Source organism: Musca autumnalis, unplaced genomic scaffold, assembly GCF_047663935.1.
Source record: "Musca autumnalis isolate F117 unplaced genomic scaffold, ASM4766393v1 scaffold_1, whole genome shotgun sequence".
NCBI classification, from domain to species: domain Eukaryota; kingdom Metazoa; phylum Arthropoda; class Insecta; order Diptera; family Muscidae; genus Musca; species Musca autumnalis.
In genome coordinates this window covers 220,613,216-220,638,973 of record NW_027411644.1, presented here as the reverse complement: position 1 = coordinate 220,638,973, position 25,758 = coordinate 220,613,216, and the positions used below count along the sequence as shown (strand labels likewise).

General features: G+C 36.1%; 2 protein-coding genes across 2 annotated transcripts in view; one reads left to right on the top strand and one right to left on the bottom strand.

Moving 5' to 3' along the window:
• LOC141389158 (uncharacterized) overlaps positions 1-25,758 on the bottom strand; it is a 185,251-nt gene that overhangs the window by 29,811 nt on the left and 129,682 nt on the right. The gene's annotated exons all lie outside the window — the stretch shown is intronic.
• LOC141391098 (adhesion G-protein coupled receptor G6-like) lies at positions 943-25,171 on the top strand. Its single transcript, XM_073964017.1, has 2 exons — positions 943-2,252; positions 23,829-25,171. Exons 1-2 carry the CDS (start codon positions 980-982, stop codon positions 24,956-24,958), a joined length of 2,403 nt encoding a protein of 800 aa, XP_073820118.1. The 5' UTR covers positions 943-979; the 3' UTR covers positions 24,959-25,171.

Sequence of the window (25,758 nt, the reverse complement as noted above, 5' to 3'; positions counted from 1 at the left end):
GACCACATATAACGCGATAGGTCGACCTGTGGTAAGTTATGCGGCTCCAGGTTTGTCCCTGAATCTAGTTGATACGCATTGGAAAGAGATTCAAAGTTGTCAGAATGCCGCCCTGAGAATAGGACCATATACATAAGGAGGCAAAGATTATTCGGATGTTACAGAGAGAGCCATCCCAATCACCATCTGCAGGCTAGACCCGAAACTCCCAGGCATATCAGGAAGGATATTCATGCTCTAGAGAGGCAGGTCCAACAATATATGACAGAACCCCTAGATCAACAGGCATATCAGGCAGGTCTGAATAGCATTCACACGGACGCAGTTGCTAAGCACTAAGCAACTACAGTGTGAATAAAGTCCTCAGAGTACATCCCCCATCTATCGCAGCTGAGGAGCGCCAGCTGCCACTACAAACCAGAGTAGTTTTGGCTCAACTACGCCTAGAATATTGCAAGTATCGATAGCACCGTGCAAAACATCTGCCCAGTATGCGGTATTAACACGATGCCGGCACGACACACTGCACGTTTTCAACTGCCCCGCCAAACCTACCCATCTAGCTCCGGTGGATCTGTGGTTACATCCCATCGAGGCAGCCAATTTCCTGGAACTGGAGATAGATCCAGAGCCAGATTGAGCAGAAGAACGAACACACAAACACACAATAATAAACACTGTTACAAGAAGAAGAAGAAGAGGTCGTCATATACTGGATTTACTATTCAATTTAGAAAATAGCCAACATTTTTGTATTCACCCGGTACTTACCCAATTTACTGGGTATTTACACACTGTCCATCTCTAGTCAAGCCACATTTCAATAATCTTATTCAGCCATTGCCATAAATAGATAAAAACCAAATACCGCAATGCAATGCCTAACCAAGCAAATACAACGCGGTTTGAAAACAATTAATTTTTTTGAAATCATATGAAATCAGTCTTAGTTTGTTAACTATCGCAACAAGTACACAAAATGAGATTGACTTTACTAATTTTATTATCGTGCGGGTTAAGTGTCCTTAATGCCGAACAATGGTGCAAAAAAGATATTTACGAGAGTCGCATACATTCAGTTAACAAAGTTGTTGAAGTTGTGGCAATTTGGAATCCCATGCGTGTTGGAAGTACAAAAATTCTAGAATTGTGTTCTAGTCGTAACGGACTTCCTTTTAAAAGGGATTGTTCATATAATACAAATGAGGCGAGTGCCTCGTGGGATGTGGTGAAGAGCAACACAGAATTCATAAATTGTAACTCAATATCCTACATCTGTAAAAGTGAAGAATTTCAACATTTTTATCTAAATAAAAACAGACAACGTGCAAAATTCACCAATAGATGGCATTCGGCAAAGATGGGTGAATTGGCTATAACCCAAGAACCATGTTTACTAGCAACAGGGTTGCCGCTAACAAAACGTTGTATTTACAATCCTCAGCATTATGCTGTGGAATGGGAAGAGAACCGAGATTTGGAAAATGCAAAATGTCTGCTAGAATTAAATGAAAATATCATAACATTTGATCTGTATAAATTATATAATGAAGCTATAGCCAATAATAGTCCACAAAATGCAGCAGCAGTTATTTCAAAACTAAGAAATCTTTTGGCAAAATCCGGTACGGTACGTACTCCAGCAGATATAGAAATTTCTACAAGAATTTTAAATACAATTGGAGAAGAATATTCAAATACGGAACTTGTGCCAATAATTCTGGATATTATAAATATTTTAATAGAATCTCCGGAGAATATTAAAAATTCATCCCAAAAGCTTAATACCCCAGCTGTGTTAATCGATTATTTGGAAAATTACTATAACACCATGGCACACAGAATATTTCAAGACAACAAATGTGGGCTTACGGCAAATGGTGTGGTATATTTTACAACCAATCACATAAGTGTTTTTTACCTCAAGCCTTCATGTTCGAATCTAACTGGTATTGCCACCTATAACACATTGACACATCCTTCTGCTGATATGTTTTTCGACTCGAATGTTCAGAGATATATTCGTTATTTGCATATGAATGAATCATTACACAATATCTTAGGGGAACCACATCTACAAATGGTCTCATATATACCGCAAAGTACTTGGGAGTTCGTATCACAAAATGTCATTAAAAATAAACATAATGATGTAATACGAATTATTTTGTATGCCAATGGAAGTTTATTTAACAAAAGTGGATTTAAAGTTGATAGTCAAGTTTTGTCAATTTCCATACCAGGATATAAGGGTAAGTATTGTATATTATAGGTATTTATATTATTATAAAAACCAAATTTCTTTTGCAATTCCATTTGAAAAAATTAAAAAAAAATTGCGAGCACATCTAAATTTTTGGCGACATTCCCTTGGTATTTCAGGCATGTATAATTTCTCTACAAGTGGTGTCTTAAGACTCGCCGTTCGGACTCGGCGATAAACAGTAGGTCCCATATCATTGAGTCTTCCTTTTGTCCCATCTGAGATGTTTGTGGAACAATTATATTATAGTCCATTTTGGAAGCGGATGTTATTCTTGGAAGTCATTTAAGTTGGTAACATTATAATTTACAGCTTTTGAACCACTACGTCAGGATGCATGGGCTTGCCCACGAAAAACATACAAGAAGATTATTATAAATTTTAAAAGGATCTTCGACCAGGTCCTATACCACACTTAAAAAAATGTTGACCTTTTGTGGGGGAGGTACCCTTAGAAAAATACCGATATGACTCATCTTCTAACTTAAATTAAGTTTGGACCAAAAATAACGTTGGCCATATTTTGGAGAGAGATATCGTGCACTTCACTACTACATATGGTACCATGGGGGTTTTTGCAGCTTTCGGGACATTTTATCAGGGAGTATGAACTAGGCCCGGAATAAACTTGTACCGTCGAATACAAGTTGTTACAAAGGGATTCTAGAGGAGGTCTTAAACTGCACTATTTCAAAACTTTTGTGTGGGATTTATATTTTCCATACTTGAACCCCATCACTGTCAGGTAGAAATTTTGCAATGTAGAAAGTATGGACCAACTCGGTTATTGCCTTTAAGAGTTATCGTGCAAATCATTTCAGCGAAAAGTTTTGAACTTTTGTGGGGGAGGTACCTGCAGGAGTGGACCGATAGGACCCACCTTCGATCTTAAACTAAGTTTGGAAAAAATATTACCGAATCGCCGATTTTACCCATTTTGAATACCAAACGTATCGGATCACTCCTTCGTGTAACTCCCACACAAGATTTCGGAAAAGTGCGGTTTAACACCTCCTCTCAAATCGTTTTGATTTTTATTGTAACAACTTCTATTCGCTGTCCCATTACGGCGGTACAAGTTTTTTCCGGGGCAAGTCCATACTTCCCAAGAAAAGCTTTAAAAACCGCTATGGCACAATGTGTAGTGTATGAAGCGCATGAACGGATAAACCGATTCGGTCCAAAATTTGGCAGTCATAATATTTTGCCCAAACTTAAATCGAGGTCTAAGATGGGCCAAATCGGTCCACTCCTATGGGTACTTCCCCCACAAAAGTTTAAAACTTTTCGCAAAAATTATGCACACGACAACTGTCGAAGTCAGTAACCGAGACATAAATCAGGTTTAAAAATATGAAATATATATGTCAACTCGTTCGGGTACCTCCCTCTCAAAATTTCGGAAATTTCGGACATCCTCTCGAATCGCGCTCAAGGCCCCTAATACCATGGTTAAACTTGAGTGGCAAGTCCATATTTCTTGAGAAGATGACCCGAAGGCTGTAAAAAACTCCTACGTCCAGCATGTGTAGTGGCTGGTCCCCACTTTGCATATCGTTATATTTCTTCTGGACATAGATTAGCATCGAATATGGACAATATCGGTCAAATCCTTTGATTGCCGCCCACAAAAATTTTAAAAATGATTGGTGCAAATGCGGTTTTGAAAGACTTCTCGGATCGTCATGAATTTTATACCCTCCACCATAACATGGAGGGTATAATTAAATTTGTCATTCCATTTGTAACACATCGAAATATTCATCGGCGACCCTATAAATTATATATATTCTTGATCAGGGTCAAATTCTAAGTCAATATAACCATGTCTGTCTGTCCGTCCGTCCGACTGTTGAAATTAAGATACAGCTCGCTATTTTTAAGATAGAGCTTTGAAATTTGGTATAGAAGTTTCTATTAATCCTAGGATGTTTGGTATTGCAAATGGGCTCCACGTTTTGATATAGCCCCCACAGAATGGTACCACCAAATTTTCGGTGTTTTGAAGGTTTTATCTTCATTATCATACGGAAATGGCTGAAATTTGGTATTAAGTGTTCGTTGGTGATATAAAACTTCCCCCAGAATTTTGTAGGTATGGGTCCACGCCTTCATATAGCCCCCATAGAACGGTACCTCCCGATTTTCGGTATTTTGAAGGTTGTGGTCTCTATATTACTCCGAAATGGCTGAAATTCGGTATTTATTCTGTATTTATTCTTCGTTGAGGGTACGCAACTTTCCCCAGAAATTTGTCGGTACAGGTCCACCTTCATATAGCCCCCATAGAACAGTACCTCCCGATTTTCGGTATTTTGAAGGTTATGGCCACAATAATGCATTGAAATGGCTGTAATTTGGTATTTAGTCTTCGTTAGGGGTATTCAACTTTCCCCTGTAAATTTGTCGGTATAGGTCCGCGCCTCCATATAGCTCCCTTAGAACGGTACCTCATGATTTTCGGTATTTTGAAGATTGTGACCTCAATATTTATCCGAAGTGGCTGAAATTTGGTATTTAGTCTTCATTAGGGTAATAAAACTTAATACAGCCCGCATAGAACGGTATCGCCCGATTTTCGGTATTTTGAAGGTTTAAGCTTCGTTATCACACCGAAATAGTTGAAATTTGGTACTTAGCCTTCATTGGGAATATTAAATGTCCTCCCAGAATTTTGTTGGTATGGGTACACGCCTTCATATAGCCCCAAAGAACGGTACCTCCCGATTTCCGGTATTTTGAAGGTTTGGCCTCAATATTTTTCCGATATTGCTGAAATTTGGTATTTAGTCCTCATTTGAGTTATAAAACTTTCCATATGAGATGTGTCGGTATAGGTCCACGCCTTCATATAGCCCCAATAGAACGGTACCTCCCGATTTTTCTTTTTATACCCTCAGCATTTATGCTAACGAGGGTATATACACTTTCATACGGGCAAAAGAGGCCTCATCAAAATAATGGTTTTAGACCCCAAGCATGTTTGGACGAAATGTGTTTCAAACCATTTGGAGTCGATTGAGCAATGTCCGTCGGTCCGTCTGTCTGTCTAGCTGGAGCGCACGATAACTCTCGAACGGATGAACCGAAAATTTGGCTTTCGCAATATTGTTTCCAAACTTAGTTTAAGTTCGAAGATGGGCTATATCGGTCCACTCCTTCCGGCACCTCTCACACAAAATTTCGGAAAAGTTCAGTTTAGGACTATCTCTCGAATCGCTCTGATGAGGTTTTAGCAACTTGCATTCACTGTCCTCCATACGACGGTACAAGTTTCATTAGGGGCAAGTCCATACTTCCTGAGAAAATAGCCTGATAGTTGCAAAAAACCCCTATGACACCGTGTGAGGTGGTTGGAGCGCAGAATAACTCTAGAACGGATCTGCCGATTCGGTCCAAAATTTAGCCTTAGTAATATTTTGTCCAAACATAGTTTAAGTTTGAAGATAAGCCATATCGGTTCACTCCTTCAGGTACCTCCCCCACAAAAGTTCAAAAATGTTCGGAAAATTTTTTCATACGGTAACTCTTGAAGGGAGTGGCCGAATTGGTCCATACTTTACACATCCTAGATATAATTCAGGTTCAAATATGGACTATATTTGTCCACTCCATCCGGTACCTCCCACACAAAATTTCGGTATAGTTCACTTTCAGACCTGCTATCGAATCACTTTGATTTTTGTTGAAGCAACTTGCCTCAATTACGATGGTAAACATTTTTTCAGGGGAAAGTCCATACTTCTTGGGCAAACATCCCGAAGGGTGTAAACACCCCCTATGGCACCATATGTAGTGGCTGGAGATCCACTTCCATAATGGTCTATGAAGAACCATTCCTTTTAGTATCTCCTATGCAAAACTTTTGATTTCTAATCCTAATGAACAGTTTTGTCGGTTCAAATTCCCAAAATGTTTAAAAACCCCTAAATACATATGTTTTTTGGGAAAAAATTGTTTCAATATATACAGGCTCAGGGTATATCTCTGTCGGCAAAGCCGACTGATACTTTTTTACTTGTTTTGAGGGTTGTGGCCACAACAACAAACAGAAATGTCTGCGATTTGGTATTTACGTAGGAAGTAAAACCCTCTCCGACTGAATTTCGTCGGTATAGGTCCACGTTTCGATATAGCCCCCGATTTTCATATTTGTGAATGATGTGACGTTAATATACCACCGAAATGACTGAAATTTGTTATTTAGTCTTTCATAGGGTTATAAAATATCCCAGAAAAGAATTATCAGTATAGGTCCACGTCTTTCCTATATAGAACCGTACATCGTGATTTACGGTATTTTTTAGGTTTTAACCACATTAACCTACTGAAATATCGTAAATTTGGTATTTAGTCGTCTTTGAGTCTCAAAACTTTACGCCAGAAATTTGTCGGTATAGGTGGACGTTTTGATATAGCCCCCATAGAACGGTACCTCCGGAATTTCCGTATTTTGAAGGTTAGCGATATTGTTTTACCGAAATTGCTGAAAGTTGGTATTCAGTCTTTTTCATAAACGAAAGAAAACTAATTGTTATATTTTACTTTAATACCACTCCTGGTGGAGGGTATAACAAGTTCGGCCCGGCCGAACTTAAAGCCTTTCTTACTTGTTTTTTTTTTTTTTTGCATTAGTTCACAAAAACTCTAAAACACCTTACCGGCACCAATTCAAATATGTAGGCATAAGAACATTCCTGTTTGGGGTATAGGACTTTATAATTTGGTATAGACGTTTTTATCTCTATGATTTTTGGTTTAAAAAAACGGTCTCTATCGGTCAACGTTGTGATATAGTCCCCATGGAACAGTTCCTCCCGATTTTCCTATTTTAAAGGATTTTCCACAATTGGAATGGTTCAATTTTGTTATTTAGTCATTTTTGTGAATTTATTGTGAATTTGTGAATTTGTCAATAAAGGATTTTCAGTATTTTGAAGGTTTTAGCCAGGGACGTACGCAGGATTTCATTTCGGGGGGGCCCAACTTGGCCAAAAATCTTGAAAAATTCAAATGTTGTGTAGCGTTACGTTAAGCTATTTTAAGGGGTTATGGCCACTTATAAGTATCAGAAAAGTCATTTTCATGAATTTTTTATAAGAAATCTATTAAACCTTGAGTTACCTTCTAACTTTTTTTGTATAATCTTTCTGACAAATGCCCGCATATAAAGCACTGTTTTTACTAAAGCAGTTTGCGGTACCCACTGTAGTTCGAAAGAATAAACCGATCAGCATATATTTTTGTGGGATCATTTCGAACCTAATAAACGTGTCCATTATCGAAACGGAATTAAAAAATTGAAAATTTTGAACAGTTAAAATCAAAATTTCGATTTAAAAAAGGACTCCGTCAGCAGTTTTTTAAAGACTCTCTCGGTTAAGCACATGGTTTATGTTATACACATAAACCATGTGCTTAGTCGTAAAAAACATATAAAGACCGGAGCATCCGTTTTCGAGCTACAGTGGACACCGCTTTCAAAAGTGCCACTTCGAGGAAAAGACGCTTTTAGATTCTATGCTACATACATAACACAATAAATGTTTCCCTTCGAAAGATAATATCTCCGTAAATTTTTGTCCGATGGACAGGAACATTTTGACACATATTCCATTCTACATGTTCGATTTTTCGAATTATATATGAAATATTGGTACAAAGTATATAAATACAATAGAAAGAATGCATAATATTTAGGATCTTAGCCTAATTTTTAAGAATATCGGCTGCCGTTGTCGTTGCTATGTTTCCAAATTAAAACATTAAGAAAAATTTAACAGTTGTAGAGATATGGTGCGAAATCTATAAAAATTATATAATTTTTAGAAATATTATAAAATTTGAGGTAATAATTGTAGTTTTTCCAGTTCAATATTTGTCCAAGTATTTTATTCTGACCATTATCTACAAATTTGCGTCAGAGGTCAGAAGAAGATTTGCATTGGTTTCAGGGACATATCCCCGTGTTGCTTTAAAAAGTCGATAATTAACAATATTTATAGGGGGCCATAAAATCCAAGCTAGATCTGACTCAACAAAACGCAACTAGGTCTTTTGTACTTTGGGTCTGTACTTTCAAAAAATCCTCACTTCAAATTGTTTGCACAAGATTACCTTATAAATGCTGCATAGTGTTATTTACGGGAAGAGATAGAGTCTGATACCCCGGTTACACTTAACCGGATTAACCAAGTGGGTTTGGATTTCAAATGTTAATTCCATTACGCAAACGTCAAATAAATCCTCTCGAAGTGGGTTAACCGGGCATAAAACTATAGTGTAACCGTACTACGATTCAGGGTTATTTTTTTACTTTTAATATAATGTTAAAAAAGAAGCATTATATTTTTTTTCTTAATTGTACGATTAGAAGTTTTTGGACTCGATGACAAACACTTTGATGGACTTAGTTCTATATAGTTTTGACAAATAACAATCGATCCTTATTGAACCCCACTTAATTATTCGCTAATAATAAGCTAATTCATTTTAGAAATGGATCTTATTTTGAGAGACACTCCTCTCGATAGTTACCGCGCCCATAAGCTATTTTAGTTGGTCACCGTAGCATTGAGAGCTTTGTCAGGAAGCATGAACTTGTCCACGAAAAATAGGATATCGCTGTAAACAAGAAATGTCCAAAGGATCATCGAACAGTCTTTAAACTGCAGTTATGTTAGTCTTGTATGAGTGACCTGAAGATGTTGCCCAAACATATTCTCTTGGAACTTGATGTACTTTTGGAAGTAATTTTGCGAGTGGACCGAGATAGTCCATATTAGGTTCGATTTTAGACCGAATCGGTTAGTCCCTTCGACCATTTTATTGAAAATTGTTGAACTTTTATGGCGGAGGTACCGATATGACTTAAATTTAATTGGGACAAACCATTACGAGATCCATAACTTGGACCAAATCGGTTGATCCGTTCGACAGTTATCATGAGTTCCAACCTGCCAGACAAACAGAGATACAGACGGATGGGCGGTGGTAAGTACTTCCATCATCTCCAAACATATTTATGTGGAGTCTAAAATCATTATTTTGATGAGACCTAGTTGCATCGTATTCTAGTGTATATAATCTCGTAACCTTAAAGTCTGAGGCTACAATTAAACTTCGGTGATGATAAGGAAAAAAAAACAAATCACGCACAAAAATTCATTTGTCTTCATTATTTTCTCATACTGTTTAGCAGCAAATTTGTCTAAAATAGAATAGCAAAATTTTGGTTATGGCAGTAAAACAAACTTCTAATTCGCTTTCAAGATGTAGTCCACGAAAGACCGACCCTTCTTACAATGTATCCAATAGACATTTTTTCATATACCTTCATTCCACAGTGGTCCCACTTGTATGGGAAGGTGCGACAAAAATATTTATAATCGTCGGATCAATCTGATTTGTTCAGTATATGCTAAAAATAAGTAAAAAATACTTTAGCCAAAACATCATCAATATGGGTCCAGTTTTTCCTATAGCCCCCATGTGGCGGTACCACCCTATTTTAGGTATTTTGAAGCTTTTATCTACATTTTCGGTCCTAATTGGCTGTACTTTGGTATTTGGGGTTCCCAATGGATAAAAACCTAAAAGTTCGAAATGAACCTCTATATCTCAGAAATGGTAAAACCTACGAGAAAACCTAAAGGTCAGTCTTGTAGGGAATTTTCACAGCCACAACATTTTCTTTAGACTCGCATCGATACGACTTGCGGTTTCCAAGCAAAATCGTAAAAACCTAAAAAACCCCTAAAATTGCGAATTTTGATCGCGGTTTATTTAAAAATCCCTCCGCCGATTTTTTTCTGATTTTTTTTATTTTTCTTATCTATGAGCATTGCTGTTTCAGAATCTGCGAAATCTTCCCATGTGTAAGCGGTTTTCATCAAAAGTTAGTTAAGGCGCACTGGGCATGATATTGTTTTATAAGGAGGGGATACAGTCAGTGCATTATCTCAATTTTAACTTCTATATCTCAAAAACGGTAAAACCTACGAAAATATCATAAAGGTCAATCTTGTGGAGAATTTTCACAGCTACAACATTTTCCATAGGCCCATTTACATAGGACTCGCGGTTTCCAAGCAAAATCGTGAAAACCTAAAGAACCCCTAAAAATGTGAACTTAAATCGCGATTTATTTGAAAATCCCTCCGACGATTTTTTTTGTTTCTTGAGATTTCTCATATATGAGCATTGTAGTTTCAGAATCTGCAAAAACTTCCCAGGTGTAAGCACCTTCCATTTAAATTTGCTTATGGCACACCGTGTGTTATAAATTACAAAAACAGTGCTGGAATACTAAAATATAATATGTTTAGAGAAAACTTGCTAAATTGTCGCAGAGATTTGCTAATATCGATTTTTGTCGCAGGTTGGGACCAGTGTGCATTCCCACAAAACTCGTTATTTTTGTTGTTACAGGATGAGTTTTAAGCCTCGAGAGCTCTATATAGTTCGAATATGACATAAACTTGGAGTATATTCATTAAGGAATTCGCATTTGATAGTGGAATGATATGACATGAAGAAGTAATTCAGATTTCATTGGAAGTTTCTCTCAAAAACAGCATACAAACAAAAATTTTTTTAAATATTTTCTTACAAAACTTGTTAATGATGTACATTTTCTGTTCAGAAACTTAAGCAAATATAAGTTTTAATTTGAAATCTCCAAAAATACAAACATTTTTATGAGAAAAAAAATATAATAACTAGTTATAGCAGCTTAACAAATTTTGTTCGACCAAACCATTTCGGGGGGGCCCGGGAAGAGAATCATATGTATTTGTCAACATTTGCATATAGCCCCCCCATAGAAGGATACCTTCCGATTTTCGGTATTTTGAAGGTTGTGAACACAACAACCCAACGAAATGGCTGAAATTTGGTATTTAGTCTACGTTGGAGGTAAAAGTCTTTCCGACTGAAATTTGTCGGTCAGTACAGGTCCACGGCTTTATATAGTCCCTATAGACTCATTATCTCCCCAAAATGGCTGTGAACTGATATTTTATCTTCTGTGGGTTTACAAAACTTTCTCTTTGAAATTATTGTACACATGTTTATGCAAATAGAACATTTTCTATTTGTAATAAATGTAATAATAAAAATAAATGTAATAATAATAAAAAATTGACACGCGACAACATAAATTAAATTGTCTTTAGTTGGGTCATCAAAGACTAATAGCAAGACAGTGTCTGTGGAACAGTCGTCAACGAAATATGGGGTTTTTGGTAATCGAAGATGTCATCAACGAAAAGTAGGGAGTTTAGTCATCGAAGTTTTCGTCAGTGACAACTTCGATTACCCTGTCGCTCAAGTTGTCTTACACGAACACTGGGACATTTGTGTGAAAATTTCGTCGATGATTTCACATTGCTGTCTGCAAGGTGTCTTCAGGGATATAGCATTGTCTTAAACGATTCGTCAATGTTGTCTTCAAGACACTTTCTACTGGGTATCTACTACGAAAAAGAACCAATATTAAGGTATTTTGAAGGTTCTACTCTAGAGTGGCCAAAAAAAACATTTTTTTTGGAACTCCTACCCCCCAATTTATATATGAAATTTAATAGCGATCGTTTAAGGTTAACCCGCGTCAACTTAGCGATCTCTGTTTTCATAGTAATTTGTATGGGGCCAAAAGTGCATTTTCACGAAAATTCCCTAAATGCCACAATCGTTGAAAATCTTTACCAGCTAAAAAACGATTTCTACAAAAAATATGTTGAATATCGGATAGGATTTTTATATAGCTCCAATATGAATTTTTTGCCGATTATGGGCCCCTTATCGTTCCGATCTTTAAAATAATTATAGCCACAATAATGAACGAGTAAAGTTTTTTCAACTATAATTCCGGCATTAAGATACTTTTCGTGAAAATGCACCTTTGGCCCATACAAATTACTATGGAAACAAAGATCGCTTTTTGCACGGGTTAACCTTAACCGATCGCCATAAAATTTTATACAGATATAAGCTTTATTGATCAAATGGAAAAAAATTGTTGGGGATTGTAGTTGTTGTATTTCCAAAAAACGAATTTTTAATTAATTTATTTAATCGAGCTTTATGACCTAAGGAGATTATACTGAAAAATTGATATCTAGCGATGTCCTACACACACATCAACCGCTATGCGACGATCGTTTCGTTAGCTGGTTAGGCTAACATGCTCAGGCACACTGGTCATTTCAGTGGGTTATCGTACACCTGTTGGACCAGTATGCCAGGGAGCATGAACTTGTCCACGAAAAACATAATATAGCTGTAAACAGGTTCACAAAGAACAACATCGGTATAAATTTCCAAAGGATCTCCGAACAGACCCTAAACTGCACTTGGACACTAATATTGAACTTTTGTGGGGGCGGTATCCTAAGGAGAGGACCGATATGAGCAATTTTAAAAGATAAACTAAGTTTGGACAAGATATGACGAATGTCAAATTTTGGACCAATCTGTTGATCAGTTCGAGTTATTATGCTCTCCAGTGACATAGGTGTTTGTTACAACTTTCGGGCTGTTTCCCAAGAAGTATGGACTTGCCACTGAAAAAACTTTTACCGTCGTAATTGAGACAGCGATTGCAAGTTGCTTCAACAGAAATCAAAGTTAGTCAAGAGCAGGTCTTAAAGTGAACTTATACGAAATTTTTTTGTGGGAGGTACCAGCAGAATTGAACAAATATAGTCCATATTCGAACCTGATCTATATGTGGAAGGTATATTAGGATGCGTAAAGCATGGACCAAATCGGTCACTCCCTTCAAGAGTTGTCGTCTGCACATAATTTTCCGAACATTTTTTAACTTTAGTGGGGAGGTACCTGAAGGAGTGAACCGATATAGCTTATTTCGAACTTAAACTAAGTTGGAAAAAATATTATGAAGGCCAAATTTTGGATCGAATCGGCAGATCCCCGATGCCCCCGATGAAACTTGTACCGCCGTATGGGGGCCGTGAATACAAGTAGTTACAACAAAAATCAAAACGATTCGAGAGCAGGTCCTAAACCGAACTTTTATGTGGGAGGTACCCACGGTACAATAATTTGGAAGGTAGGTCAGGTTCGAACAAATTGTGAAAAACAAGGCCTGGGTGTATTTGCTTATTCTGTCAGAATTACGATAACTGAATATGCAATAGGTTGTACTGATTATTCGATATTTTGGATCATTAATAGCCCGTTTCCACGGTACGTCGTTCGTTCTCTATTCGTTGTTCGATCCATAACTACGAATAAATTACTTATTTCCCCACACAAAATTCTATGAACGAACGACGATTTTTCTACGTTGTTCGAGTAGAAATACTCTCTGAACGACGAATGAAAAAGAGAAATGAGACAAATGAGAGAATTTATCGGAAAAATTAATTATGACATGTCTAAATTCAAAATTGAAAAATTTGGTGAAAACACAAAAATTTTTAGAAAAAATGAAAAAGATGAATGAGGATTAATGAAATAAACATTTTATGTAGATGCAGAAGGAAGAAGGATGTGTTTCCTTCTTAATTCCACACACATTTATTGTCAATTAGTTAAAAATCGCGTAAAAAATCAGAAATCAAACGGAAACAAATAACTGAAAGTCTGTATACACAAACATTGTTTTGACACGTCTCCCTCTCTTTAATTTTGAAAATAGAAACATATAAAATATGTATATTAGGTTTGTCTTTGTACTTTCTCAGTAAACATCACTCAGTAACTTCTTTTTATTTAATGTATAATTTACTAGAAAAATGCCCGCTACTTCGTATGCGGAAAGGGAAGGATATACAAATAAACAACATTTAATATGAAAATGGTGAACACTAAAAATTTTGATGTATCAATACCTATTTTAGTTGATGTTTAATTTCGCTTAAATACCGTTCGTACACCTTTAGCTCGAATTTCCAAAAAGAAATACCTTATCGCATCCTACACGTTAACATTTTAAATTTCATTTCACGTTTCACAACGGTATGGGTAGTTTATAAATTGTATCCACGTTTTCCAACCGAAGTAGTTGTAATTTCGGAATTTGTGATATCAAAATTTATTTCCGTATTTCCAACACCAGCTCAATATCTAAACACTAACACAGAACCTAATACAAAAATTCTAAATTCCAGCTATATCCCTTTATGCGACACCAAAACGGTACAAAATTTAGTACTTAAAATAGGTAATAGTTTCAAAAATTAAATCCCTATATCAAAAACTATATCGCAACAGCGATACACATTTACAGCCTTATATATTCTTCCAAAACCAAATCTGTATGAATTTCCAAAACATCCTCCTTATCTCCACAATATACCCCAACTGTTATCCTAATACCGAATTTCACAATTTCAGCTCTGCGTACCTCTTATGGTACGTATATCCACTATGACATCCATAACAGCGAATACAATACCAAATTTCCACATACCAAATTTAGTACCATTTAATACTTTTCGTACGAAAGTACGAATTTTAATGACTCCACTCTGGCAGTAATCTTAATTAGTAATTTAGCTCGATGCGTTCACCAAATCCAAATTTTATCACATTAAGTACAATTTAGTACTTTTCGTAAATATAAGGCTACTTAAATCGTCCGCTCCAACAGTAATCTTAATTCCAGATTTCAATACCATTTAGTACTTTTTCGTTAACTAATAGTAGGTATTTCCAATATCATTTCAGCCATCAACGACCCTCATACCAAATTTCTGAATTTGTACGCATTAAAAAACTCCTTATGTTATCGTTCATGCAATAACAAAATCGTACCAAATGTAGTACTTTTTATACACCTGGGTATAACTTCAAAAAATTACCTTCTTATATCAACCATTTATACCAACCGAGATTCTATTTTCCAGCTCTATCAGTTCCCCCCAAACCCAATTATAGTAATTTACATATAAATTCATAACAACGAATTTGCGAAACCTCCTCCTATAATTTCAAAAATTCCTGCTAACCCCTTTACACAATAACAAATTATATCAAATTCTGTACCATTTAGTACTTTTTATAGAATGCATTTCAAAAACCATCTCCATATCTTACCCCACATACCCGATACAACATTTAATACTTTTCTTAAATATACCAACGTTACACACCAATACTCACCCTAACTCTAAAAATACAGATTCCAGCTCTGTCCCTACACCCAACAAAAAATTGAGTACCATGGTACGTATTTTGACAACCACATCTTTCAACCTTACACTGACAATTATACACAATAACAACAAAAATCTTAATTCCAAATCTCAGGATTCCAGCAGTATCTGTTCGTCCAATATCAAATTGTACCAAACTTAGTTCCATTTAGTACTCTTCGTACCCATAAGTACGATTTTTCAAAACTACCTCAATTCTTCACTTTAACAGTAATTTTAATTCCAAATTTCAGGATTCCAGATCTAACCGTTCAACCAAGTCTAAATTGTACGAAATTTAATACCTTTCGTACCCATAAGGACGAATTTCCAAAATTTCCTCAATCCTACACTCCAACTGTAATCTTAATTCCAAATTTCATAATTCCAGCGCTATCCGTTCACCCAAATTTAATTGTATGAAATGTGACGCCATTTAGTACTTTCCGTATCCATAAGTACGAATTTCCAAAACTACCTCAATCCTACACTCCAACAGTAATCTTAATTCCAAATTTCAGGATTCCAGCGCTATCTGTTCACCCAAATCCAATTTGTACCAAATTTAATACCATTTAGTACTTTTCATACCCATAAGTATAATTTTCCCAAACTTCCTCAATCCTACAGTCAAACAGTAATCTTAATTCCAAATTTCAGGATTCCAGCTCTATCCGTTTATCCACATCTATATTGCACCAAATTTAGTACCATTTAGTACTTTTCGTACCCATAAGTACGAATTTCCAAAACTACCTCAATACTACAGTCCAAGAGTAATCTTACTTTCAGGATTTCAGCTCTATCCGTTCACCCGAATCGTAATTGTACAAAATTTAGTACCACTTAAAACTTTCCGTAACCATAATTACGAATTTTCAAAACTTCCTCAATCCTACACTCCAACAGTAACCATAATTCCAAATTTCTGACTTCCAGGCCTACCCGTTCAATCACTTCCTAATTGTACCAAATTTAGTACCATTTAGTACTTTTCGTACCCATAATTAAGAATTTCCAAATCTTTTTCAATCCTACACTCCAACAGTAACCTTAACTCCAAATTTCAGGTTTCCAGGCCTACCCGTTAAATCACTTCCTAATTGTACCAACTTTAGTACCATTTAGTACTTTCTGTACCCATAAGTACGAATTTCCAAAACTACATCAATCCCACACTCCAACAGTAATCTTAATTTCAAATTTCAGGATTCCAGCCCTATCCGTTCACACAAATCCAAATAGTACCAAATTTAGTACTTTTCGTACCCTTAAGTACGAATTTTCAAAACTTCCTCAATCCTACACTCCAACAGTAACCTTAATTCCAAATTTCAGGTTTCTAGCTCTATCCGTTCAACCAAATCCAAGTTGTGCTAAATTTAGTACCATTTAGTACTTTTCGTATACATAAGTACGAATTTCCAAAACTACCCCCATATCTCAATCCAATACTCCGTCAGTAATCTTAATTCCAAATTTCAGGTTTCCAGCACTATCCTTTCACCTAACTCCAAATTGTACTAAATTTAGTACCATTTAGTACTTTTCGTACATATGAGTACTAATTTCACAAACCATTTCCTTTTATAAACACCACTTCCCAACCTTCATTTCCATACCAAATTCCAAGTTTCTAGCTAAATCCGTTCAAAATATACAATTGGTACAAAATTTAGTACTTTTCGTACACTTAGAGGTCGAATTTCCAAAAACCCTTTGGTACATCTTTCTAACTATCCATCAGTGATATTCGTTCCAAATTTCAGCACTCTAGCTCTTGCCGTTTGCCTAATACAATGGGTAGCATATTTAGTACCTTTTAGTACTTTTCGTACCCTTCTAGGGCGAATTTCCAAAAACCCAGCCTTATCTCACACCTACACACCGACAGCAACCCACAGTCAAAATTTCAGCTTTCTAGCTTCAGCGGTTTCGTCTGGGCGATGATATACATGTCACTCACTTATCACTAAAGGCCTGCGTACATAAGCTGCCTTGCCTGCTTACCTTGCTTACTTCTGATAAAAGAATAAAAAAGAAAAGGGCAACCCAGTTCGAAATTTCCTTGGCCTTCTTTATTCTTTTATTTTTATTATGTCAAAAATGAAACAGGAAAGCTTATGTACGCAGGCCTTAAGCTCTTTTATATATATAGATGTGTTTGCGGTTCAAATTTTCGTGAAAACAGGGAAACAAAAATGAAGGAAATTTTGTTTGTGTTTCTGTTAATTACGAATGGCGTCGTGGAAACGGGTTAATTCATATACGTCGTTCGACAGGCGAACAACGTAATTGAAACGCACGTGTGAACATGACATAACTAAAAACGCGAAAAATGAATGGGAGGCTAAGTTTTCTTTACAGGGTCAGCTTCTGTATATGTTCAAAAGTTTGTTTCATCACAACGTTGTAATAAATTTAAATAATAAATGTTATAATAACAATTTTCATTTCGACTGAATTTTAATATGTATAAAATATTTTGTCATATTTTTCAAAACCATACACATATATCGTCACCATAAATGCCCGAAGACGTAACCCACAAAACCAAAACTTTACAGGAGAAGCAAAAAATGTTGTAAAATTAAAAACTGTTTTATGGAATATTAATCTTATGAAGGCGAGTATATGGGATATTATCGATCATATACGAAGGGGAATAAGTAGTGAAATCAAAACCACTGAAGTGCTTAGTTTTGAGATCCTCCATTACAACAAAATCTGCAATATTATCCTATTTTCCAAAATGCCATTTCTTGAATAGGATCGTTGTTTTTGAACGCAGAAGCTTGAAATTTTGCCAGAGCATGTATCTTAGCTTTATGTATCAAATTACGTCAAAAAACGAATTTCGATTTTCATGTCGGTTACGTCATCGGGCATTTATGGTGACGATATACACAATTTTTGTATGGTGATTTGAAAGAATACGCAAACCAATAGAAAAAAATTGTAATCAGCTGTTTGCTATGCCCTACCTTGTAATGATTCTACCATGGGAGGTACCCGAAGGCGTGGATCTATTGAGTCCATATTGGAACCTCATCTAAGTTTAGTGGAAATTTCACGATGTGCAAAGTATGGACCAAATCGGTTACTCCCTGCAAGAGTTATCGTGCACAGAAATATTCCGAACATTTTCGAACTTTTGTGGGGGAGGTACCGGAAGGAGTCACCGATATAACCCATATATAATCGAACATAAACTATGTTTGGACCAAATCGGTTCATCCGTTCGAGAGTTATCGTGCGCACAACCCAGCCAGACAGGCAGACATTGCTAAATCGACTCCAAATTGTCTGAAACACATTTCGTCCAAACATACTTGGGGTCTAAAACCATTATGCCCGTATGAAAGTGTATATGAGGAAAAGTCAGAATTTTTTAATATTCCATTTGAAAAAAAATAAATTTGTCTTTGACGCCACATAAACGGTTTTTGGTACATGGATTGCGAAAAAAATTCCCATTCTCAAATCTGTTCGAGATACTAATTTTCGATATTGCGCGCAAAAGTTATGGAGACTTCTCTCATATCAATGAGTGCACGCCGATTCATATTGGCTCAATGATATGGGACCTAATTTTTATTGCCGAGTCCGAACGGCGTGTCTTACGACACCACTTGTAGAGAAGTTTTTCATGGCTTAAATACTCAGGAAATGTTTCCAGCATTACTGAGGGGGAATTTTGCCACCGTTGAAAATTTGATGTTGCTTGGCCTGGGATTCGAACCGCAGATCTTCTGAGTGCAAGGCGGACGTGCTAACCATTGCACCACGGTCGCGATGATTCAAATGAAAATTTATTTTGTGAGTTAGTTGAAGAAAATTTAATTTTTTTTTCTTATAACATCACGAATACTCGCTAACATCTAGGGAAGATATGAGTATTGTGCTTTTTACATTAGCACGAAAAACAGGTTTTAGGGCTGTTTCGTCATTTATTTGCTAAAACAGGCAACATTTTGCGTCATTTACCATACAAAAATAAATGACGATAGATGCGTCATTTATTCTAAACAACGCACGAAAACACCATACTATTATACGCAACCCTGCTTTTTCGTCATAAACTACCAAAAAATGCAACTGTTTTATGATGTCTTTGTTTGTTTGTATGTGTTGTAGAAAAACAAAAATACTCAAACGATGACAAAAGTGTAAATAAATGGTTAAAAAACTTGCAAAAGTTATATTTTCTAATTTTGAATTAAGTCAAGTTAGTTGGTAAACATTAGTGTTGTATGTGCGATTGTGTGCGTAAGCAAATGACGCAAAAAACAGATGTAAATGCACTTCATTTGTTTCTAGGATTTCGTAAAACGAAATCATTTAATGTGCATATGTAAATTGGACTTATCGTTCGAATAAATTTTGGGTTCCTTTAAATGGGGTATAATCTTGAAATAAATCTATATCGTGGAATGTTCATTTTGAAATGCGTGTAAATCCTCCAATTTATTTGATGCGCATCCGGTTTACCAATACAGCGAATTCTTCTCTTTTAATTTGTACACATTTGCCAGGATTTACTTTGGCCACTAAGATATAGCATAGTCTGCAGTTTAGTATGCAACAAACTTTATAACGCTTATACTTTGCACAAAGTTCATACACTTTTTTTGCGCATCCGATTTCACTATCATACACTAAAAAATACATCGATCTAAACCTATTTCGATAAAATCTATCAAGAACCGTGGATGTAGCATCACACAGTATTTATACCCTACACCACTATGTGGGGAGGGTATTATAAGTTGGTTTTGGCCAAAAAGTTTGTAACGCATCGAAATAATGGTCGTAGACCCATACTTATATATATCAAAATGAATGTCTCGACGAGCTGAGTCGATCTGGCTATGTGTGTCCGTCCGTCAGTCCGTCCGTCCGTCCGTCTGTCCGTCTGTCCATCTAAACCTTGTAATCACGCTACAGGTCGCAATTTTGATCGGATCGTCACGAAATTTTGGGTGTTGACGGGGGTCCCGGAGGGGAAGAAGCCTATTGATTTTGGTGATGGTCGGGTAATATTTAGGGGTCGGAATGGGCAAAAAACTTATGTGGATAAAAAGACAACGTTTTTTTCCAAAGCGAATATCTCAGCTTCTGTATGGGGTATAGCAAAAGTAAAACCTGACAATGAAAGCAGAAAATATCACCTTTCTAAGGATGTAAAGTAGGTTCTTGTAGGTGATCAAACTACGAAGATATCACAATAGTCGCTAATAAACCCCAAATTTTCATGTTTGCGATTTTAGATATAATGACGAATATCACAGCTTTGGCTGGGAACTTTCCGAAAGCAAAGCCTGGCTATGAAAGTAGAAAATTCCACCTTTACAATGATGCAAACTAGGTCGGCGTAGGTGACCAAATAGCGGAGATATCACAATAGTCGGTAATCCATCCCATTTTTCCATTTTTTTGGAAATCACGCTACAGGCCGCAATTTTGATCGGATCTTCACGAAATTTTGAGAGTTAATGGGGATCTGAAAGAGGAAGAAGCCTATTGATTTTGGTGAGGGTCGAATAATATTTAGGGGTCGGAATGGGCAAAAAACTTATTTGGATAAAAAGACAACGTTTTTTTCCAAAGCTAATATCTCAGCTTCTATAAGGGGTATACCAAAAGCAAAACCTGACAATAAAAGTAGAAAATATCACCTTTCTAACGATGTAAAGTAGGTTCTCGTGGGTGATCAAACAACGAAGATATCACAATAGTCGCAAATTAAACCCAAATTTTCATTTTTGCGATTTTTGTTATAATGACGAATATCACAGCTTTGGTTGGATACTCTCCAAAAGCAAAGCCTTACTATGAAAGTAGAAGATCGCATCTTCACAATGATGCAAACTAGGTCGGCGTAGGTGACCAAATAACGGAGATATCGCAATATTCGATAATACATCCCATTTTTCCATTTTTTTTTTGCAAATCACGCTCCTGGGCGCAATTTTGATCGGATCGTCACGAAATTTCGAGGGTTAATGAGGGTCTCACAGAGGAAGAAGCCTATTGATTTTGATGATGGTCGGATAATATTTAGGGGTCGGAATAAGCAAAAACTTTATTTGGAGAAAAAGTCAATAGATATAAAATATCACCTTTACAACAATATAACGTAGGTTGTCGTAGGTGGTCTAACAACGAAGATATCGCAATAGTCGCTAATAAAACCCAACTTCTCATTTTTGCGATTTTAATAACAATGACGGATTTCACACCTTTGGTTGGGGACCTTCTAAAAGGAAAGCCAGACTAAGAAAGTAGAAAATCCCAACTTTGAAATTATGCAAAGTAGGTTGGCGGAGGTAGTCAAATAATAGAGATATCGCAATAGTCGTTAATGCATCCTTTTTTCACTTTTTCTGGAATTTTGATCGGATCATCACGAAATTTTTTCACAGAGATAGAAGCCTATTGATGTTGGTGATGTCGACAGTAGTAAAATATAAAATTAAATATTAATTATTTTGGTTCGATTGAAAAGATTATTCACAGAGGTAGTGGTGTAGGGTATCACATAGTCGGTCCCGTGCCGACTATAGCCTTTTCTCACTTGTTTTGGGATAAATCGGATACAGCTCCCATGCCACTAAATTTTTAAACCGCTGTTTTCGCAAAAACGTGAGTGATGTGTCAGTTTTTTCATTGAAAACGAAACGATCCATAGAAAACGCGAATTAATCCGCAATATTTTCAAAACCACTTTTCGCACATTTTTCGGTTTTGGCAGTTGCTGTTTTCGCCATTCTAGTGGATTTTCAAGATCTATGATTTATATGACCCAGACCGTCAAAAACTAAAATATTTTGGGGTCTCAGCGCAATCAAAAGGATATTGTAAATACTGTACTCAAAAAAATAGGGTTTTTCAAAAATGTGTCGCACTAAATTTTGGCCTTTGGCAGTGGATTACTGTGATGCTGTCTGGGGTACATAGTCAATATACATATCAAATTATGCATAATCGTGAGTACTTTGATACTATTATATATTTTCTGAAATACCCCAATGCGCGTCGCAGTTAGATCAAAAATGCAAATAACACCTAAAGTCTGGCTTCAAAATGCCAGCATCCATACAAGGTGGATGTAGTGGAGATCTTGAAAAGTGATACCTTAGAAGTGTAATCTTCATTTTGTATTATTCTACTTTTACTTTGGACAGATATCCGTAATTTAAACGGTTTAAGCGCCAATCGTAAAAAAACTCGTTTGGTTCAACGTGTTTTACCTATTTTTATTCATTTACGCAGTCATAGCTTCCGCGCAAATTTACTATTTTTGCCACATTTATGAGCTTTGATCAAGAACACTTCGTTTGATCCATTTATGGTCATATTTCGTGGTACATTGCAATATTTCGCGAATTATAACAGGGCAAACCTTGGCTTCATCAATGTTAATTTTTTTTGACTTTTCGTCCTATAACCCTCGTTAGCATAAATGCTGAGGGTATACAAATTTATTTGTGAAATAGAAGGGGAACAAATGAGTCGTCTTTGGAAATAAAAAGCTTCAATTTGAAATTCACAAATGCAAGTTTGCAATCTTGGATGTACAAATAGGGGCTCCAAATGGCGAAAATCTAATATGCTTGAAGATGTTAGCCTAACCAGCTAACGAAACGATCGTCGCATAGCGGTTGATGTGTGTATAGGACTTCGCTATATATCAATTTTTCAATGTAATCTCTTTAGGTCATAAAGCTCGATTAATTAAATTAATTAAAATCTCACAAATAATGACCTTCGCCCCTAAAAAGGCAAAAACTTAACAATAAAACGAATTTTTGTTTTTTGGGTCACTCTACTGTCCACCCATTGTTACAGTGGAATACCTGCAACGTGGTATTTTGGATTCTGAATGGGTAGAAAATATCGATGTTCCATTGGGATATAACCTTGTGTAAAAGAAAGCGATATTATTCAGATAGCGTTGCTTAAGATCTTAGTACTTTCCCAAACGGAAATTAATTGCTCCATTTTGCTCCGTGCATGTCTTAACTTAACAACTTAAGGCCGTTCTTACTTGTTTTCAAGCATTCATAACATGTAAATTTTGGTTTAAACGCCTAAATCTGATAAGCTATGGTATGAGTGAATGAAATTGTTATGCAAAATTCGTAAATTATACATCATTCAGGTGTATTATAATGTGCGTTTTTATATGTTGTCTTGTCCATACAAATTGAATAGGGAGTTAAGACTTAAACACGTTGACCTGTTCCTCAGACACATTTATTCGAATGAATTAAAGATTTATTACAGAAGAGTACTAAATGTTTTAGACATTTAAAATAAATTTGTTTATTTCTTTCACTATAAATGTATTTTTACGGTACTCGTAAATGACTAAAATACTTTGTTTCTTGTATTTGCAGGTAACTTATCGGAAAGCATACCGGTTATCTTGCAATATAGCAAGCTTGAAGACGAACCCAGTGCCGTGTGCAGTTCCTACATTGACAATACATGGATCGATAATAATGACACGCCTGTCCTACCACAACATCAAAATCTGTTACTTTGCCATACAAGACATTTGAAACCCTTGGCTGCTGTTCGAAGGGTGGAACCAGAAAACACCGAGAGTATTACAATGTCATTATTAACATTAATCCGTGACTCATTCGTTGATGTTGTCTCAGTATTAGGTTGTGGTTTTGCATTGTTCGGTCTGTTGTGTATTTGGATGACAGCTTTGTGCTGTACGCGGTGGCGATCGAAAACCTCATACCAACTTTTAATGAATTTGTGTTTTGTTCTAACTCTTATCACGGTTTGTTTTCTACTTATAAATATCTCGACAGTTTGGGATGCTGTGGTTAATATCAACAACGATTATCATTGTGTGGCGATTGGAGCATTTCTACAATACACCATTCTTGTCTTACTCATGTGGATGTTATTCATTGGCATTTTGCAATACCAACGTATCAAGGCTGTCGTGGGAATCGTAAGAACTTCGCATTTTGTGGCCAAATATGCTCTGGCAGCATGGGGTCTGCCAATGGTACCCATAGCATTACTTGTTCTCCTGGATCGAAAATCGTATATACCCCAAGGTGGTGATCCCATATGTTATCCATCTGGCATTGGTTTCTATTTAACTGTTGCTGTACCCATTACCTGTTTAGTTGTATTGAATGTGGCAGTATTAATTTATATAGTGTATAATTTAAGACGATCATTGATCGATTATCGAAACTCCAAACGACGTCAAGAATTATGCATCCAAGTTCGTTTTGCCATATGCTTGTTCGTTCTTTTGGTCTCTTCTTTGGTTTTTGGCATTTTGGCCCACCGTAATGTCAGTTTGTTGTTTTCATTTTTATTTTGCTTAACATCGACCATGCAGGGTCTGATGCTGTTTGTTTATTTTGTCGTGGTCGACAAAAATGATCAATTCGCATGGATAAGATGTTGCGTTCCAAAGGATTATTTTCCCATACCGGATAATGCAATGACACAACTCACAATGTTTTCTGCCGAAGATAAGGATACAATTTAAAAGCGATCATTCAATCGCTTAGGAAATATGATTCTATAAAATAAATACATAATAATAAATACAATGTATGGTTTTAAAAAGAAAATTATACCGTGGCCTATTGATACATAACATGTATAAATAAAAATTGATTCGTAACAATATAGTTTATTTTTACCTGTATAATATAACAATTTTTATAAAATAAAAATAAATTTAATTTGCATATTAAAATCAACGACTTTCTTAAGAATAATAGAAAATTATTTACAGTCGAAATTGGACTAAGTACCATCTTGCAGCCATTTCCGTGTTATAATGCGGCTAAAACCTTCAATATACCGAACATTGGGATATATCGTTCTATGGGGGTACCTTCGAAGACATGCACGTATACCGACAAATTTCTGAGGGAAATTTTTGTAGCCCGGAAAAAGACTAACAGCCTGTTCATGTATGTCGACCGAAAGGTTTCTTGCGCTTCGGAAGTGGAAAAAATCATTTTCTGTTCATGTAAACACCTTCGAAACGAAAATCTATGCGACCGACAAGCCATACGAAATAACACGTAAACCAGGGACGTAGCCAGGATTTCATTTCGGGGGGGGGGGGGGCCCACAGGACAAAAATTTTGAAAGTTCATGTTAGCGAAAATTTCTTTTTTAGCAATGACGTAAACCTTATTTTAACATATATTACCGATGAAAAAATTTGCATTACTATTTTGTAATTAAAATGACGTAAGACTTCTTGGCCAATTTACCCTTGCTTTCAGAACTTTTTTGACAATATAATAATATGTTCAAAACAATGGATATATT